General features: G+C 45.6%; 1 protein-coding gene across 1 annotated transcript; it reads left to right on the top strand.

The window, feature by feature from the left end:
• Positions 1-1,765: 1,765 nt before the first annotated feature.
• Positions 1,766-13,285, top strand: LOC131587297 (organic solute transporter subunit alpha-like). Its single transcript, XM_058854994.1, has 8 exons — positions 1,766-1,927; positions 3,291-3,442; positions 3,565-3,638; positions 4,998-5,156; positions 7,845-7,956; positions 8,873-9,019; positions 10,376-10,481; positions 10,961-13,285. Exons 1-8 carry the CDS (start codon positions 1,849-1,851, stop codon positions 11,146-11,148), a joined length of 1,017 nt encoding a protein of 338 aa, XP_058710977.1. The 5' UTR covers positions 1,766-1,848; the 3' UTR covers positions 11,149-13,285.
• The last annotated feature ends 1,114 nt before the right edge of the window (positions 13,286-14,399 follow it).

The following is a 14,399-nucleotide window of genomic DNA, read 5'->3' as shown; positions in this document are numbered from 1 at the left end:
AATAGAAAATAAGCTGGAACAGTGTTGCACGGATTTTGCCAGTATGTTTCTGCAGCTGGGCAGCAGCAGATGTGCTGGATGGAGAATGCTCTGGGCAGACTGTGAAAACTGGGCAGATACCACATTCCAACAGCCACTTACTGTGGTATCCCTGCTGGTGAAACCAGAAGGCTTTCATCCTCACCTCTCAATGCAGTGAAAACAATGTCAGCAATGCCAAGGAGGACTCGAAATAAATTACTTTGATCTGTAACCAAGCTCTCCTGACAGTAACAGAACAGGCTGGCAGTAGCCTCTCCTGTATTGCTCCCAAATCCTGCCACTCTGGAAGGAGCCTGCCTTCTCTCAGTTGGGCACCTGCTGGTGTTAGACAGTAAGTAGCCCAGTTCTCCTCTGCATCCCTGTGTTCTTGCTGGCAGTGATTCAGTGTCTGATTTGTCCTTCCTGTAAAACCTTTGGAAATCCCGTGAAAACTGCAACCACAAGGGCCCTTGATGCTTAAGAATGTTCCAAATTCCTCACCCCTCCACTTCAATTTGTTCAACTTTCTAGAACACCACCATGGTGAAAGGGAGGCCTCCATATGTATTTTAGTTGGTTTTTGTCTTCCTTTATTTAGCCACAAATTTTTCACAGTCCTTTGCATTTTGTCCCATCCTGATTCTTGTTGTCATTTTTGAGGACTGTCCATTGTGCCCCCAGGATCTTTTTCGTGAGGCAATCGCTTATCACAGCATAGGTAATCAGGACTGTCCTGCTCCCCCCGGACACCACTCTGTGCTCATTGTTGTGTCCTGTTGTTTTGTCACTCAGCTCTGTAACCACTAGGGTTAGCCAGCTTCCAGCCCGAGTATCCTGAGCAACTTGGTGGCTCACCAAATTCCATCGTTTCACTACTCTTTCCCTTTTCTTGGAAACGGCCTGAAAATGCTCAGGCTGCAGAAACAATCCTTCCAGCGGAGGAAACTGTGGCAAAGTGGTATTCCTACCCTGACTGTGCTTTCCTCCAGCGTCTCACCTCGTTGCAGCCAAGATGATCGGGAAGCCTTTGGGGAAGGGCTCCATGAAAAGTCCCGCAAACACCTGTCCCATTGACCGAGCAGCTTTCCGCCCCTGCCCCGGGGCTGGAGGGCAGGCGGACACGGCCCTGGGGATCCCGCCGGCCCCTCGGCAGGTTCCAGTCCCCGCCTCGGCTGCCGGGGCCCGGCTCCAGGTGCCCCGACACCCTGGGGCTGTCAATATGGGCCCGGGGACGGCCGACTGGGTTCTGCAAGCAGCTCCGGGCCGGTCAGAGACACGGGGAACAGCCGGGAACAGCTGGGAACAGCCGGGAACAGCCGTGGCCCGTGGCAAGCGGAGTGGGCGCGGGGTGGGCGCTGTCCCGGGCTCGGTGCTGTCCCGGTTCGGCGCTGTCTCGGTTCGGCGCTGTCCCGGTTCGGCGCTGTCCCGGGCTCAGCGCTGTCCCGGGCTCGGCGCTGTCCCGGGCTCAGCGCTGTCCCGGTTCGGCGCTGTCCCGGGCTCAGCGCTGTCCCGGATTCGGCGCTGTCCCGGTTCGGCGCTGTCCCGGGCTCAGCGCTGTCCCGGGCTTGGTGCTGTCCCGGTTCGGCGCTGTCCCGGGCTCGGTGCTGCCCGTGCCGCCGTGCCGGGGCGCCAGGAGGCAGCGCGGGGTCGGTCCCCGCCCGCCCCGGCTCGGGGTAATCATTAACCGGGCCCGGCCCCGGCCCCGCGCCGCGCATCGCCGGCCGCACTCGCCAGGGACCGGCGCCCGGGCACGCAGCGACCCCGCGGCCCGTCCCCAGCCCCCGGCACCGCCAGGGCACCGCGCCGGGGGCCGGCGGCCGCGCAGCCATGGAGGGCGAGGCCAATGGGACCCTGAACCCGTCCTGCGGCGCCAGCGAGCCGCCCTACTCGGAGGAGCTTCTCCGGAGTAAGTGCGGAGCGGGAGGAGAGGGGGCTGCCCGCTGCCGGGAGGCGCCTGCACCCGCAGGACACCCGGGAGCGGCCCCTGCCCGGCATCGCCCTCGGCACCTGCCCGTGCTGCTGCTTCTACCTGTGCCCCTGTCCCTGCCCGTGCCCCTGTCCCTGTCCCTGTCCCTGCGTGCCCCTTTGCCGTTCTTCCCGGCGAGGAAATCCCCGAGCGGAGGCCGGCACCCGCCTGTCCCGGCAGATCCTCCTCCTCCTGTCTGGGAGCCGAGCAGGCTTCGGGGCAGGGCGAGAGCACAGCGTGGCCCCAGCCCGGAGCCGCGGGTTGGGGATGTCACAGAACAGGGCGGGGGAGCGCCGGGGCCGCCCGGGACCTGCGGAACCGAGCGCTGAACCGGCCCCTGGAGCTGCGCCGGGTCTCGGGCGCCGTCCGGTGAGATTTGAGGAGTGGAGATGTCGACTGAGACGTGCTCTGCCCCTCCTGCAGCCAAGTCTGGAAGTGCCGGGGTTTTTAAAAGCAGGTTAGGTTAAAGAGGCTGAGGTGGAGGCTCTGCTTTGCTTTCAGGTCGGCTGCGGGTCCGGCAGGAGTTAGTACTGATGGTGAGCATGAATTTCTCCTAAATTAAGCATGACTCCACTGCAGTGCCTTTTTCTGTCTCTGGAAACACATCCCTTGGGACAAAATGCACTTCAACTGTCAGTTGTGGGTCAAAGTTGATATCCATATCCAGTGTCAATGGAGATATAAAACCTATCACCTATGGGGATAGGGAAATGTTGATACCCATATGCAGCTTTAAGGGAGAAGCAAAACAAATTTTGGTGAAGACACCAAGTTTTATCTCAGGCTAGGTATATCAGGGGCTTTCCCTTACATTGTTTGTGTGCCCTACAAAATTCCATGGAGCTTCTAGTAAGTTTGCCTGCCTAAGAAAGTTGCATGTAACATGCCTATGAACATATCATGGAAGCAGAGAAGTAATACTGAGTGAATACATGTTTGCTTGTAACCTGCCTGGAAAAGTTCCCAGGTTATGAATTTATTTCTGCTACATAGTTACATTCATGGAAGGATATTTGTCCCAGAATTCCCCCTTTCTGAAAGGGATTATTGTATAATGCTTTGAGAAGATGAAGGTGTATTCTTCCCATCTGCTGTCTTGGATCCTGGAAAGATTTAGTCATGAACTTCAGTATTGGAATGGTTCTGTGGAGTCAATCACTGGTCTGCCTGTGTAACTAGGGATTAGCGTAAGTATTTGCAGGAATTGACCAAAGAAGCTCCTCAGAGATGGTGTTGTTACATTACTATTTGGAAAGCTTATGAAATAAATCAGAACTTTCTGTTTTCTTTTCTCTCTCTGCAGGCCTTGACCTACCAGGGAGATTCCTCTTTGCAACCTTGACTCTGATGACGCTCATTGCCATTCTGGTGTTTATAGAGGAAGCACTCTACATCTACAGGAAAATCCCCTCCTCCAAAAGATCAATCATAATATGGATTAATGCTGCAGCTCCAGTAAGTTAACACAGAAATGAGATAAAATTCAGTGTTGAAAATAGGGCTTCTCTGAAAATCCACAGGGGCCACATGAGATTTATCTCTGCCCTTCATACAACCTTCCTCCCTTTTCTCTGTAGGTCATCTCTACTACTTCATGCATTGGCATGTGGATTCCTCGCTCAACAATGTTTACAGATTTCACAGCAGGAATGTGAGTATTCTGTTTGTTTCTAGGTGTTGCTCCAAACCCTGAATTTCTTCCCTTTTAACATCTGCTGCTCTTGGTAACACTGTCAGTCAGTAAATTTAACAATTCAGTAATTTTTTTGTTTGAGTTGAAATCTCTTGGCAGCTCTTTCCTTGGAGGTGGAAAATGCTGAAACAGTTCCCAGTGCTGCAGTCCCCTAGTGTGGGAACATCAGTATGAAGGATCTGTGACTTGCACGTAATTGATTCCTTAGATTGACAGTCTCTTTGGAGCAGTAGTCTGTCTTTCCTCTCTCTGCATGCCATGTGGAATGAGAGTCTGGCCTGTGACTTCTTCCCTGCACTTTTACTAATGATGAGCCCTGGAGGTCTATTATTAATGGTGCCAAGTGAGCCCCCAATGAGTATATCAGTGTAAAAATATTCCACAGTTGTCCTGATGAAAGCACTTTATGTGTGAGCATGACAGCTCTGGCATGCACAGAGAAGGGAGAAATGTGGTTCCTGCTTTCTGGGGGTGATGGTACAGCCCTGGTGGGCAGGACCGAGGAGGGCTATGCCATGGCCCTGAGCACTCCAAACCTGGGGATGACTAAAAGAGGAGGGATCTCACAGTAGCAGCGAACACTGCTGGAGTGTAGCAGCGTGTGCAGGTAATGCAGATTGCCAGAAAATTCCAACAGTACAGTCTTGTGGCACTTCAAGCATTTAAATTTATTTAAATTAAAGGGAATTCAAATTCCCTTTTCTCCCTCGCCCAAGCTGCAGGCAGTGCAGCAGAGGACCTCTTTTATTGATTGAATTCCCATGTTTGGTGGCATAATCTGCAGTTCCTGGGTAGGGTTGTGAATGTGCAGCTGGGAAAGGAGGGAGAGGTGGGGTTGCAGCAGTCGGTGCTTTGTCTGCAGAGGAACCACACCCTACCTGGGCCAGCACATTTGGTGATAGCTATTTATGTGAACCTAGCCATGTTTGCTGGTTGAAAGCCATGTTTGAGGAGGAAGAGGACTTGTTCTAAAAAGCTCAGACTAGTCAGAACTGGATAAGTTATGGAAAAATACAGCCAGAATGACTGGGGCCAGGAAAGCCTGTGCTTTAATACCGACTCTGCAACCAGCCACCAAATCAGCTTTGTGAAATTCCACATGTACTCTGTGTCTCAGTTTATTCCTCTTTCAGTGAGGTTAGGGCTGTTCTGGTCCTCCAAGGTGATGGAAAGCAGAAGGTGTCTCAAAGATAGAGCTAGAATTTTCACTGATAGTCAAGCACAAGCTGTAAAAACCCTGTACGGAGGTGGCACTGGCCTGCACAGGCATATGAGACACACAGGCAAGTTTAAGCTGGAATACTCTTCCTCTCCTAGATTTTTTTCCATAGTTATCCACAAGTTCCTGATGATGATGATTAAAGAGTGTGGAGGCCAGAAGATGCTCCTCAGAAGGTTTGAAAATGGTCGCTTCACCATCAGCACCGGGCCCTGCTGCTGCTGCTGCCCCTGCCTGCCTCGTGTGCCCATCACCAGGTGAGTCGTCCCTTTACGATTTCCCAGCTTGAAAATGGCTGCTGGAATTCAGCCTGCTTGGCAGGGCCAGGCTAACAGCAAAGCTTCCCAAAAGTCAGTCTCAGGCCATGGCAAGATGTCTCTTTTAAACAGCATCATCACTTTGGGGCTGTACACCACCACTAATTCATTTCCTTTCTATAATGGAGAGGTGTGTGGGAGGAGAAATTTCTAGTCTAGAAAACCTAATAATTGACATTTCAGTTTCTTTTCATTCCAGAAGGGAAAAATACCCAATCTTGAGACTGGGTATTTTTCACAAACAGAATTGTCAAATGGAGGCTCTCTTGATAGAAAATTTCTCTCACTTTGATAAAATTGAAATGTTTCATTCTGACATTAACTTTAAAACTACTTGAGATTAAAATAATTTTTAGAACAAAAAGTAGATGTAATTCTTGCAAAGCTTTGTTCTCAATGAAATGGCATTGTCTGGTGAGGCAAAAGAAGATGTTTTCTTCTTCTAAACTTAGCATTAAAGCATCTTTGAGAAGTGGGGTAAGGATGGAGAGCTACAGGAGCCAATATACTGTAACATAAACCTGTCCTTCTTTGAGCTGCCTGGTGGTGCTCCTGCTCTGGTTAGTGTCATCCCATCACTTACACACCACTCCACAGCCTGGACCCCTGGTGTATTTCCCTGAGCTTTCCTACTGGCATGGAGCATGAAACTGTTTCTCTCATTATAAACAAAATCTGAGAGATTGAGCTTACAAAAGAGACTTTTCTATGAGGGTGTGGGCTTTAGTGTCAGAGGGTCCTAGAGGACTGTATGATCTGTTTGAAGAAAAGCATCAAACAGAACACGGCACAATGGTTTCTGGTGCATTTTTAAAAATTCCGATTTTTATTACAATCATTTTTCCTTAAGCTGCCTCATTTGGTATTAGAATTAAACTTTAGTTTCCATAATTTTATTTTAATAGAGTAACATTAAATATTTACAAGGGGGTGGTATGAAGAAGAAGAGGTAGTAAACCAACCCAAAGAGACATGTTTGTTTTTCTTCCCATGTCTGTCACCCTCTGTATAGGTTGTGGTAGCTGGGAGATTGGGAGAAGATCCCCCATTCTGCCTTCTTGTTGTTCAGCCCAGTGGCAGCTTATGCAGGATGATGTCAGCTACTATGGACTCATTTCAGGAGCCAGACAGTGCCTACTACTACTGGCAGGAAGGACAAATTAAAAAAGGCTTTTTGCTCTGTAGGGGGCTTAGGCCTCCTTCTCCAGTGTCTGCACCACAGGGAAGCCCATCTGCTCTCTGCTTCTAATCTCTAGCTTTTCCCATTGCAGGATACCTTTTTAAAAAAAATGTATTGGCAAGCTATAGATGAGAAAAGAATTGTTTCTCATGTTCCTTCCATAGGTATCTTATGGGGAAACAGGGAGCTACCCCAAGGGAGGGATTAATTCTTTAAAAAAAAATACATATCTGCAGTGCTGGGGAGAATAACGAAGTACAGATGAGGCAATGTTAACAAACCATGCAATAGGGAGAGATGTGGCAGAAGAGATCTGGTGATCAGTAAAGATGGGCCCATGTTAACAAGGGAAACTTGTGGCATTGCAGTGACTGCACTGTTTGTCATATCTATTATTATTTAAATCCTCTGGGACTAATAAATCTTTGAAAAGGCACACACTAAGAGGCTGGCCCATTGCAGGTCTTTCCACATGTGTTTGTACTGTTGATAATCCCATGGTTATTAGCTATATTCATTGAGCAATTCCTATAATTCCTGGTTCGTGGCTATATCCTTTAGCACACTAAATGGCAGCCTGTCTGTGAGACATCTCTGATGGCAGTGTCAAGAGCCCAAGGAACTCCAGTGAAAACCATACTGAAAATATGGGAAATAATGCACAGTAACAGACTAAAACATAAGACAGCTGTAGTAGCTGCAGCTTCTCCTGTGAAAGCCGAAGGAGGGTTCAGTCAGTCTGCTTTAATGCCCTCTGTCAGAAAGTTCATCTGCCCCTTTCCTGGTGGACTTCAGTGCTGGCTGGCCAGGTTACATGTGTGTTCTGGACCCACACCATACTGAGAGAAGTGAAGGAATTCTGAGCTGTCCTGCTGTCCTTGTGCAATTTACCAAGTGAGAAGCTGTTCCTTTCTTCTGTTAGACTACAGAGGAGCAAACCCAGATGCTTACATGGTATTCTTCATGATGCACTGAAAAACTACCAGTCCTTTCAACTAGGTCTGTGTGATTCCCTTTCTGGATCTACCACAGGACTAGGAAATGGCTGAACAGGCTGATTTGTCCAATTTCATGGGAGAACTGAAATAATAAGGCAACAAGGCAAGAGCAAATAGCATCATTGTTCAGAAACCGGTTATTCAGCTACTGTCTCCCTGGTTGGCTTCAGGGCAGAGAAAGACATCATGTTTTACCCAGCTTTGGTTAGTACGTACTTGCTGCAGAGCAAGAAAAGTACTATTTTTGTAGAAGCTTTATAAAATAAACATTGGGAAGTTCTTGGAAATATTTTCTAATCCTGAAGCTGTTCCTCGCCAAATTTTGGTAACATGCTACAGGACTGGAAACGTTTTGCAGTTGACAGTATCCAGAAAATGTTATTAAGGTTGCTAATAAGATCAAGGCCTATCTAATTTATTTAATTTTATTTTATGTTTTATTTTGGCCAGGCAAACCCTCTTTTGGCTGAAGCTGGGAACCTTTCAGTTTGCTGTCTTTCGGCCTGTGCTCGTATTTTTATCAATAGTGCTTTGGACTAATGGCAATTATGTCCTTTACAATGTAAGTAACTATTTTAAACAGAGATGGTCCTCAAAATCCATAGGTTTTAGGGCTGATGTAACTATCTTAGCCTACAACTAATCTGAGACCACTTCTATGGGAGTCCTTACTGTATTCTTTTGAGACCCTGATATAATTTCTGCCTTCCTCCACTCTCTTGGAAAGGAGTTTGGCATCAGGGGGTGGGGGGGAGGGGTTGGGCATCGGATTATGTTCCAATGCATTTCTCAGCTTGTATGGTTAGAATAGCAGGACTGCAAATTGCCCTGTGTATCTGTTGGATCTGCTGTATCTGGATGTATCTGCCCTGTGTTTTGTAAGGTACAGCCTTAAGAAACAGGTGTATGTACTGTCATGATAACAGGAAGCCTAATTCTATGTTTTTCAGCAAGTCATGGTGATTTTTATCTGTGCAAAATAAAAAGATAGTACTGTGCTTCTGCTTTGTACCATGTAACCTGCAAAATTATGGAGGAATCTGTATCTGATAATGATTTGGCACCTTATGGATAACTCAGACTTAAAGTAATATTTTTGTCGTTTCATGTTATAAAATGAACAGCCCACCTGAGATGTCAGGCTGAACACACTCTCATGATCTGTTGAGCATTGCCAGCTGCTGCTGGGGTCTCTGAAAAGGCACACACTCCATGGCTGGCAATTGCAACATTGAGGGCTTGTGTCGCCTGGCACCTCCCCAGGCTGAACACATCTCCGTGTTGGTGCCTGCAGGAGGAGAGCCTGTGCCAACACTTCAGTTTGGTACTGGGCACTTTCCCCATGTAAAACCCAGCAACTGCTGCTGCCACCAGCTTTCATGGAGATAGAAAAAAGCATTTTAACATCATCCAGTTCACAGCTTCTTCCTGGAAACACTGAAGTAAGGTTGTATAAGGTTGTTTGATTTGCCTCTCAGTTGTCTCCCAAAGGACCTGCACTATGGATCAGCTGCTTCATTGGTGCCCTCACCCTTTTTGCTCTGTGGGCAGTGGGAATCATGTTTCGAAAAGTTAGGATTCTCCTTAAGTGTAAGAACATTATCCCAAAGTTTGCTCTTTATCAGGTGAGAACTTTAATATTTCTGGTAAGAATTTCTCTTAACTACTGATACTACTCTGCCTCTCTAGTTCTTGCTCCTTTGTTGAAAATTTATGGTATTTTTTCCCATTAAATACACTGTGCAAAGCCATCATTTTACCTGATTAAAGCTGCATCCCTTTGAAGCACTCTCCTTGGCTGCTGTTCAGTTTCACTTTGAGCCACCTTACCTCTAGTCTCTCAGGAGTGCTGGAGATGTGAAAGCCATGTAAATCTATTTATCTTTAGACTGCTAAAATCACAACAGCACTTTCTGTGGGACTTGAAGGAAGCTTTGTAGATGCTGTGTCCTGAAATGCAATGTAAAAATGCTGGTGTGTACCTCAGAGAGGATATGTTGCATTGTGTGGGCGGCTGTTGTTTGAACTGTTTCAGCATTCCACAATATGTTGTTTTAACAGTGTTTTTCTTGGCCATTCTGCACTTCAGAATTAGGTAATAGTGAAAATACTGTCTGCAAGTCATTAAATAGTAAGGAAGAGAACCACACAGGTTAGATTGAAAAAGCACAGGGACAAGGCCACCCTCTTCCACATCACTCTGAATAGAGTCCAGCAGAATCCTTGGATATGGGTCCTTGAACAGGACATACATGAAGGCTGGTGGACTGAGGTGAGGTGAGCACTTGTAAAGGCAGTAACAGGATGATCACACCTGCAAAGCTCTGTTAGGCTGAACTCAGGTTTGGGATGGCAAGCTCTGTTGATGTGAGGGTTTAGACTCAGGTAGTTCCAGCAGCAGCTACAGAGGCATTTGGATGACTCCATGGCAGCCAAGGTTTGGCTCAGTGCAATGTGATGGGCAAGTGGTGGTTGCTGAACTCAAGCTCCCTCATACCTTCTGGCAAAGAAGCCAGTCTCATATCATTTGGGGACCATGACATCAACCTGCTGTGGCAAAAAGAGGAGACAACAGGAAAAATGTTCTTCGAGTCTTTCTTCCATTAAAGAAGAACATAAGCTCATGGGTCAAATTAACTGGCATTTTTTAAACACTATTACCTATTATTCAGAACTCAGTATTATTTGAAATCCCTGCTGGGAGGTCTGTGTATAATGTACCTCCCAGCTGAGGTTGAATGGGCTGAGAAGAAATACTTTTCAAGTCCAGGATTAATTTAACTCTCCTATTCAGAGCAATATCCTCCTGACCTTAAGATGAATTCTGCAGAATGGCAGGCACCCTGCTGGTAGAGAGGGGAAAGGGAGGGCAAGCAAGGAGGAATGAGGGAAAAGAGGTTCTGTTATCAAAGCAGAATTGTTATGTGAACTATAAACCCCTTTCTGGTAGCTAAGACATTTGTTTTCCCTTTCTGGTGCAGTTTATTGTCATTCTGAACCACCTGCAGACCACTATTATCAACATACTCGCTACACAAAAAATCATTCCCTGTGCTCCACCACTCTCCTCTACAGCAAGAGGATCATGTAAGTTTTTTGGGGAAAGAATGTTCTTCATTTACTTATAAAAGTACCAGTTCAGTGTGGCTAATGCAATCTCTGGTGTTTTCCCAAAATACAAATTTCATGGTATCACAAGCTTTTGGAGAATCTATAATTTTTTAATTTAAAAACAAGAACAAAAGTTTTATAGCTGTCATGGTTGTAGAGAACAACTTGATAATGAGAAGAGCTGGAATCAGAAATGAGAGGAAAAGAAATCAACCTGCATAATTGCTGTTGAATCTCTTGTGTTTTTGGATGCATAATTTATTGCACACTTATTGATGGGCAATGCTGGAATTCTGTAACTGATGTCATTGCTGACTGTGAGAGACATGGGGACAGGAGGATAGAGTGTGTTAGACAGGTGAAAATTAGTAAGCCAATTACTCATCTTTTGTATGATAGTAATTTCCCCTTTTGGGGCTTTTCTTTGTCTCCCTTTTTCTTTTTTTTTTTGGCAGATATAGCCCAGCAGCTGCTCATCATGGAAATGTTTCTGATAACTGTAATCTCCAGAGTGGTCTATCGGAGAAAATACCATGACCTAGAGCCTCCAGAATGTGCGGCTGAAGAACCCGGGGACAAGAAGCAGACTCCTAAGATTATCCTGAATGGTGCAGTTGTTGAAGATGTATTGCCAAAGGTTTAGAAGCCTCCTGTGCTCCTGTTGTGCAGGAGCTGTAAGATCAGCTTCAGGAACTTGTATATTCTTGCGCCAAAAATAGCACTGTCCATGTCGAAACAACTGGCAGAAATGCCTGTGAGCTGCAGTACTGAAGGAGCAGTAAAGACAACTCTTGATTCTCCAGCCATGTATGCATGGTGTGAGTGTTTTCACACCATGTGATTTACTAAGATTTTATACCATTTTATACTGTTACTGAGCACTTGATGGTGCCAAACTGTCTTACAATATGATTTTATTTTTATTTTTTAGCTATTAGAATGACCATGATTTAGAGTTAATTCAGAGTAATTATTTTTCATCTTTTTTGACTTTTAAAAATCTTATTTCACCCTGGACTGCTGCCATATGTCCAACACAGCATTTTTCCATGCTTCCTCCGTTACCATAGATCATCTCTCACTCCATGCCATGAGCTCACCATCGCTAATTCTGATCAGTAAATATAGTCTCATATGCCTGTTCTGAAATCCCCAAACCCATGTGGGCTGTCCACCTAGAGAAACAATGATCTCTCTAGGGCAGGATTTTTACATTCCTTGGCAATTCACCTCCTAAATTGGTAAATACACGGTTACTGTTTGTAAGTATGTCAGGTGTTCTTCCTGTGGACAGCAGGTTCTCTGTCACTGGCCTAGAAAAGGAAGGTAGGATTTGGAGTCTGGGATGCCTTCTGCCACTGGTCTGTGGTGTTACATGGTGCTGTGGTTCTCTGCTTGATAAATGGGGATAATGATGCTCAGGATCCTTGCACTAACAGGGTCCATGAGGATGGGAGTGACTGGAAGGACTATTGGGGTTCTGGTCATCAGCCAGCTGACCATGTGCCCAGGTGGTCAGAAAGGCCAATGACACCTGGCCTGTATCAGTAATAGTGTGGCCAGCAGGACCAGGGTAGGATTGTCCCAGTGGGGAGGGCACACCTTGAATCTTTTGTTCAGGTTTGGACCCCTCATGACAAAAAGAGCATTGAGGTGCTGCAGTGTATCCAGAGAAGGGCAAGAGAACAAAGCTAGGCAGAAGGAGTCACAGTATATTTTAGGTTGGAAGAGACCTTTAAAGGTCATCTAGTCCAAGCCCCTGCAGTGAGCAGGACATTTTCACCTAGATCAGGTTGCTCAGAGCCCCATCCAATCTGACCTTGAATGCTTCCAGGGATGGACCGCCTGCCACCTGTCTGGGCCACCCATTCCATTATCTTACACCTCTCACTTAAAAAATTTTTTCCCTATATCTAGTCTAAATATTCCGTCTTTTAGTTTAAAACCTTTATCCCTTGTCCTGTTGCAACAGGCCCTGCTGAAAAGGTTGTCTCCATCTTTCTTGTAGTCCCCTTTAGGTACTGGAAGGCCACAATGAGGTGGCCTCTTCCCAGCGCCTTCTCTTCTCCAGGCTGAGCTGTCCCATCTCCCTCAGCCTGTCTTCAGAGGCTGAAGTGCTCCAGCCCTCTCAGCATTTCTGTGGCCCTTCCCTGGACCCACTCCAACACACACTGGGGCTTTATTTATAGCTTACACTGAATTAAAATACTGCATTCAGTTTGGGAATTGGTGGGAAATTAAATATTCTGAAAAAAAACTAGTGAACCACCTGAAGCAGAAATTGGGTCTGACTTAAAATGTTTTCTTCTTTCTGATTGAGGTCAGAAACAATATTTTCTTTAACAACTGAAGGATTCCATTATAGTAGGAAACTTGAATTGTTTTTGTTTTGAAATGTTTGACACAATTTTTATATTTAATCTCTTTTTCTAAGTAGACATTCTGGAAAATTAATACAGACTCTTGAACTGCATTAATTTGAGAGACATCTGCACTTTAGCTTTGAAAAATAATTTATGTGAAATTTTTTACTCTGCAAAGTGAGTGCATTAGAATTAACTGGGATCAGCTAACTTTTCTTAACATGAGAAATCTTCTTAATATATTTTAATATTTATGACTATTAGCATATTCCTAAAGTTGCTTTATATCAGTGTAATTTAGGCCACAGGTACATACACAGGCGTGAAGAATAATACTGAATTTCATAAAAGCATTTGGGATGGTTTGCTGTGAGTTCAATCAGCTTCAAAATTGGAAAATAAAATATTTTGAGTTGGTAAGGCATCTTTGTGTTTTCTGCAATGGTTCTGCAAGGGAATGCTTTGATGGGTGGGATCTGTGGCATGGAAAAGCAGATCCATGTGCTGTAGCATGGAAAGTGCATTTGAAAACTGATGGAGTGTGTAGGAAGTGGTGTCTGCGGGTCCAGAGGAGGCTGCTGGGGCACAGCACAAGTCTTCACTCATCACTGTTGGGCTGGTATCGGGCATGTCTCTGCAGTGCCTGTTAAATACATCTTGTAAATATCAGTGTGGGCCTGATTTATCCACAGGTATCACTAGCTGCTATGTTTTTGGATAGTTATTTAATACTTGTTGTGACCTTCATCTGTCATACTTCAGCAATAAGGTGTGCTATGGTGATTGTCAAGCAGACTTTGGGTTTGGCAGCAAATCTGTTTACTATGTACAGTCACGGAGATCTTATTCCAAACATCACTTACTTACACAGAAGCCTTTTCAGGGCAAGATTAGACATACATTTTCTTACATACATGACTAAGAGCTTTCCTGAGTTACATCTTATGTGACTGCAGCAGAATGTGTGGGCCTTATTGTTACAAATTTTGTTTTCTTTTTTTTATTTTAATTAAGACTTTCTTGCCCTCCTCTGGCTCAGACTAATAGCTGTGTCCTGCCTAACGGAGGTGCCTGGAAACAGGTGGCCTCATTGCAGGGCCTACATTCAGGTAATGAATAAGGTAATTTTATTCTTAAAATGAAAACATTGCAAGTCACTGCCTCCAAGCTGGATCTTAATCAGTCTGGGGATGGAAAAACAAAACAGAGAGCCGGAAATTCCTCCAGTCTCAGTTCTGATAACCATCCCTTTCAGGTCACTTTCAACCATGTGTTTGTGATTGAAGTATTTGAAAACAGTTGTCAAGAGCTAGAAAATAAATTTCACAACTTGTTTTATACAGCTGTAGTAAAGTAATAAATGTTAGGGTGAGTGCATAACCTTTATGCCATGTTTGCCTGGGATTATCGTGTGAGGAAGGGTAAAGGTAATATTATCAGTGTTTTCTGTGATTAACAACATTAAACAGAGATAAGTGTAGTGTGTGATTGAGGGCTAAGAGGCTTCAGGCACGTGGAAGTAATTTATTAG

Source organism: Poecile atricapillus, chromosome 1 (genome assembly GCF_030490865.1).
Source record: "Poecile atricapillus isolate bPoeAtr1 chromosome 1, bPoeAtr1.hap1, whole genome shotgun sequence".
Classification (NCBI taxonomy): Eukaryota; Metazoa; Chordata; class Aves; order Passeriformes; family Paridae; genus Poecile; species Poecile atricapillus.
The sequence above is the reverse complement of the archived record's forward strand: the minus strand, read 5'-3'. Positions and strand labels throughout refer to the sequence as shown.